At 37.3% G+C, this 6,051-nt stretch overlaps 1 protein-coding gene across 1 annotated transcript; it reads left to right on the forward strand.

Moving 5' to 3' along the window:
* Positions 1-3: 3 nt before the first annotated feature.
* On the forward strand, positions 4-4,470 carry LOC21396022 (protein YIPF6 homolog; the record flags this gene model as incomplete). Its single annotated transcript, XM_010095539.2, has 3 exons — positions 4-489; positions 3,589-3,663; positions 4,054-4,470. Coding segments are annotated over 3 exons (822 nt in total), but the record flags the coding sequence as incomplete, so codon positions are not given.
* Between the last annotated feature and the right edge of the window lie 1,581 nt (positions 4,471-6,051).

A 6,051-nucleotide genomic window follows, 5' to 3' on the forward strand; every position in this document is an offset into this window, starting at 1 on the left:
CCGTCGTCCCAATCGGACATCGACGAGATCGAGAACCTCATCAACGCCAGCGTCCAGTCCGGCCCCGCCACCGTCCTCCCGGCCAGACCTCCGAGCCCTCCCAGGGCTTCGATCCCCGTCTCCTCCTCGCCGTTCATGCAATCCAACCTCCCTCCTCTTCCGCCTCCCTCGTCGACGACCTCCAACCAGAAGCCGCCCTCCGTCTCTGTCCCTATCCCCGTCGCGCCGCCGCTTTCTTCCTCCGGCGACGGACGGCCGAGCATTGCCTCCGCCGGGTTCGGCTCGCTGCCGAACACGCTGACGGAGCCCGTCTGGGACACGGTAAAGAGAGATCTGTCGAGAATCGTCAGCAACTTGAAGCTCGTGGTGTTTCCGAACCCCTTCCGCGAGGATCCGGGGAAAGCCTTGAGGGATTGGGATCTTTGGGGACCTTTCTTCTTCATCGTGTTCCTTGGTCTCACGCTCTCGTGGTCTGCCTCCGTCAAGAAGGTACGCGCACGGAATTCAATTCCCTCTTTTAGTTGTTATACTGTGTAGATTGACTGGTAAAATTAGGAATTCGAGATATCAATTTGGTTTTTGATCTGAATATTGGGAATCAGTTTAGGGTTTATGAGATCTTAGTTTTACTTGAGAGATGTGTTGCCGGAATTGGATTCGTTGGAGGATTTGTTAGGAATTATTGCCGAGAATTCTGTGGAATATTTCAATGAGCTGAGTTTATTTTGGCTAGTTAACCTTATCTATGAGTAAAGTCATCAGTTATCAAAGAATTGATCCTCATCATGCAAAAGTGTGGGAAATTTTACGGGCTGTGATAGATCAAAGCTTTTCGGCTTTTTATAATTGAGAAGCTTTTCAGATGGATTCGAATATCATCAGTTTAGGGTTTATGAGTTTGAATCTATTATCTTATTAATTCAGAATCCAGCACTTGAAAGGTGAGATCTTAGTTTGGATAGAATTTGATGCATTAGAGGATTTGTGGAGAATTATTGCCTGGAATTTAGAGGAATATTTCAATGATCTGATTCTAGTTGGCTATTCTTTTGAGCAGTTATGGTTTGTACGGTTAGATAGTTAAAACGAATTCATGAGTGAAGCTATCTGTTATCAAGAGTTGATCTCCCTCATTCAAAAGCTTTAGAAATTCTATCGGTTAAAATCGATTAAACCTTACCTAAATTTTAGAAACCTTAAAGATAGTTTTGAAAGTTGTCATGGAAGTCCTGTAACCGTGTGAAATATGACTTTTTGTGCGATTTTTCCTTTGAGGGAACATATTACTTACAAAAACTGCTTTGCAAACACTGCATACATATGGGGAAATGATGGATCTCGGTTATTTGTTTGTCTATTGATATTAGGGTTTGAAAGTAGTTTGCTTTGTCGTTCTATGGTGAAGATTTGGGGTCTTTCAGTAGTTTATTATTTGATCCCACAGACTACATCCTAGAGAAATTTAAGAAATCTATGAAACTGTTTTTCAACACAGAATCTCTTAACAGAAGTATAACCTAAAATCTAGCTGCCTTGAGGAATGAGAGCTTGTTGAAGATTGCTTACATTGAGTAGGAATGCAAGGGGCCTTGCACAGAATATTATGTAAGCCCCAATCTTTATTGCACAATAAAATGATTTGTGGATTAATGAATAAGGACCTGATTGTTTACATTTTTTGTGCTGCATGCTTCCAAAACAGTGAGATTTACAATACTGTATCATTGGCTTCCCTCTTTCTTGAGGCGCCTTATTTATTGGCGATTGGGCTAAAATTTTATTTGCTAGATATATTGCGTTAAGTGTTATTTTATTCTAAAGCATTTTTGACATTTTCAAGAACACTGACAAGGAATTTTGTAAAGCCAGTGTGTTTCTAGTTATCTAATTCTTTCCTGAGTGTGTGTTTCAGAGTGTGCTAGCACCTATAAATTTTGCAGGGCCATTAGCTAGGCACTTTGTTAGTATTGCAAGTGTGCACCTACTTCTATTTATTTTCCGGTCTTTGAGTTGTTTGGTCTGAAGGGGTTTTGTTCTTATTTAATTTCCCTATTTTCTTTATAAACTCTATATAGAATTTAAATGTATGGCAAACAATTTGAGTTGCCTAAGGTTGTATTTCATTGTTCAATTCAGTGTCACACTGCAATTACATTAAGGCCATGATTTATGTGTTAAATTCGATTCCTTTTGACTGTTGAACATATTATGATCTTGTATGGTATGAGATCTAAATGTTTCCTGGTTCCTATGAGTTTCAGTTGTCTGATGTGCTTTCCATGGATGCGGATAGGTGGATGTCAAACTTACTTCTTTTTCTTGCTTTCAACTCATTTTCCGCATATTCATTTCTTGGAATAGATCACTCTTATTTTATCAACTTCCACAGTTACTTTGAGGTGATAGACTTAGGTTTTGATCAACTAATGCGTCTGATAAATGTATACTTATGTCCTTCCTTCCTTCCTACCTGCTAAGAGGGAGAATGAAATTTGTATGAAATTGTACTAAACCTTTCTGATACTGTCACACACCAGTTTGGCTGCAAAGTTGGCACGTCTATGAGCCCTGCATACACATGCATTGCAGGTAAAGAAAGAAAATGAAAGTTATATTGGGAGTGCCACATTAGCTGCGGACCTCCAACAACAGTTTGCAGAGGATTAGAACTTCTGTGCCCTAGCAATGATACTAAGGATCTCTACATCGCTTACCCATGAGAAAAGTTACATGCCACAGTTTCAACTGCATGTTCAATGCATTACAGATTTTATTGGAATAGGACGTTATCAGATCAAAACAATTAAATGACACTGAAGTCTTATCAAGTAGACGGGGTGATTTCTCGTGATAATGGGATTTTTTTTTTTCCGAAGCTTTATAATCATGACTTTCTTTTTAAAGTACATAGAAAATTTTAGCTTTTGCTAATTCCCGGACTACCACCTTTTCTAAAATGTCTATTGTGGATTTATGATTGTTTAGATTAGGCCCCTTTATTTCAGATGATGCCCTTTGTGACTTGGAACTCATCAAAGGTTGTTTATCACATTATGATTTAATCCGCTTGAGAACTGCACAAGTAGGCATGGATAGGAAATATTTTGTTGTAAATGTTGGATTGCTAAATTGGTAGTTTCCCAAATGTCTTGTTGTCCTTCAAGATGTTTACATGTTTTATCTGTCATGAAGGTCTTAGGAAACATTAGAATGGATCTTAAAACTTGTTGCATTCATAAAGGTTCACCGAACCTGACGACACGTAAGATAAATACTTAACCTCGAATTGTTGCGAGTATAGGAATCTGCCTTCTTTAGTAAGTTGATTTATAAGAGCTAGTGTTTTTTTGCAATGCCACTCTACTTAATAACTATGGTCTTGTGAAATTAAGATTCAAGGGTAAGGTTCTTTCGAGATATTGAGATTGAAGGATAAGTTTACACATTCAGTGTTGTGAGGATGTGACAATTTTGTTTTGATTTCCAATTATTTGTACATTGCATTAAGTATTTTTTATTTCACTGTCATTTATACCTAGTTTAATTTGGTTATTTCACTGCTGAAAATATTTCTACTTCTTTTTCCAGTCTGAAGTTTTTGCTGTTGCATTTGCTCTGCTAGCTGCCGGTGCTGTGATTTTAACATTGAATGTGCTGCTCCTGGTAACTCTCTCTCTCTCTCTCTCACCCTCCTCCTCTCTTCTCTTGTATTCATAACGGATATATCTACATGCTACTGAAAGCATACCCTGGGAGATTTAAAGCACACATGCACATGCTTCCTAATTCCTGTTGGCATTAGAACATGTATAAATATTCTGGAAATCAATTTACTGATTTGTGTTTAAGTCTCCTTTTCAGGGCGCTTTAGAAGTTCTGAATTAAGTTGAACATTTCTCTTGTAGTGGGAGAGATCCGGTGATATAAATGTTTTTTTGTCGGGATTTGATATATACAAAATACCTGCGATGATGACCTAAATAACTGGGTCAAGGAAGTAAAACCCTGAATCCATTGTTAGATGGCGGACTTCAACCTGTGTTTGTATTGCAGGGCGGGCACATAATTTTCTTCCAGAGTCTGAGCCTTTTGGGATACTGCTTATTCCCTCTGGACATTGGCGCCCTAATCTGTATGTTGAAGGACAACGTGATAGTGAAATTGGTTGTGGTATGTGTAGCATTGGCTTGGAGTTCTTGGGCAGCATATCCTTTCATGAGTTCAGCAGTCAACCCAAGGAGAAAAGCTCTCGCGCTTTACCCGGTTTTTCTCATGTATGTATCTGTTGGTTTCCTCATTATTGCCATTGATTAATGCACTGGATTGCTCAAACATACTGAACCTCAACATGTTATTACATAGGATTTTTATGTTCTGAGTAATTTTCTTTTCATGTCAACTGTATTTTTTGACTTCTTGATATGTTTGGGAGCTCAATCTACCAATAGAAAAAATATAGCTGTGTGAAACTTACACCTTTTTTTTAATCATAATAGCTTTGTTGTTCTTTAGAAGCTGTTGTCCCTAGTAAGACTACCCAAGACGAGCGTGAATTGGATTTTAAATATTTTTCGAGAGTTTATACAATTATTCGAAGATTAAAAACAAATATAGACAATTAATTCAACACAGTGCGTTTATTAAACATTCGGTGTGCAGAAAATTATGTAAAGTTAATTCAATAGCACAAACACTTGATATGCACAAGATGAATCAATCTAATATCATATAACGAGTTCAATAAACTTATTACCAAGAGTTAAATAAATTAATGTCAACTATCAAATTTAAAGTGCGGAAATTAGAGAGATAGGGTTAAGAGAGATGCAAAAATTAGAGAGATAGCAAAGACAAATAAATTTGTCTACATCCACTGTCGCCGAGATATTCTGCCTCTCGATCTCTTCCACTATACGATCGATTTTCCGGTACGATCACTTTTTTTATAAGATGGCGGATCTTTTTATCCAAGGCTTCGCCTAACCTCTTACACAATGTTGATTTTCTACGGAGATCGACCAACCAAGAAACCCAATACCAAAGTAATGATTATGAATAGTGAAGCATTCAGTTATACACTCCTAACAATGGTTTTACACAATTAAAATGACTAGGAGATGATGAAATCACACTATCAAAAGATAATCCAAGGTAAGTTCAAGTATGTGTGAGAGTAAAGTAAGGATTTAGAGAAGATGATTATATTAGCACTTTAGAGAAACTTTTTTGAATTTTAAGAGATTTGGGAACTCTGAATAAATTCTCTATCTCAAAGAAAATCCACAGAAGGGAAAAATGATTTTTCTCTATTTAAGCTCAATTTCTAACGGTCTTATTTTTTTGCCCGTTACCCAGTACCGGTCGACCGGAGCGGTTGACCGGTTGAGACAAATTTTGAATTCTCGTTGTTCAATGATCTTATTGAATATCTGTTGAGCAGAACCGGTTAACCGGAGTGGTTGACCGGTTGAGACAACACTAGTCGACCGGTGCATTTTGCCTTCTCTGTCACCGGACGCTATAGGTCGACCGGTTGACACTTACTTTGCCTTAAACCTTCACAAAATTGTTCTATTAGGCCAAATGTCATTATGCACTTAGTTTAGTCTCATTTTTAAAGAATAATGTGAGTGTGTGCATGAGCCTAAACAAGAATTAATCATGATAGTATGATGTTAAAATCAAATACAAGACTAAGGAGATATAAAAACCTATTAGTACTTGTCTTGCTTGATTTTGTTTATTTGCTTTTGATCTTTGGTATTTCAACACTTCAAGCCTTGAATTCTTTTTTCAATTTGCATTTCTCAAACTTGAATGTATTTGCATTGTATTCCACAATATGCTTCTTGAGTTGATTTATATTATCAATTATGCTAAATACACAATTCAAAATAGAATCATTAGTAACATAATACATTGTGTTTGTTATCATCAAAACATGAGAATATTCAACCTTGGGCCAACGATCTTGCCATTTTTGATGATGACAAACACTTGATTGCTAAGATAATAGGGGCAATACCATGTTCTCCTTTACAAGTGTATGTC

Source organism: Morus notabilis, unplaced genomic scaffold, assembly GCF_000414095.1.
Source record: "Morus notabilis unplaced genomic scaffold, ASM41409v2 Scaffold571, whole genome shotgun sequence".
NCBI lineage: Eukaryota > Viridiplantae > Streptophyta > Magnoliopsida > Rosales > Moraceae > Morus > Morus notabilis.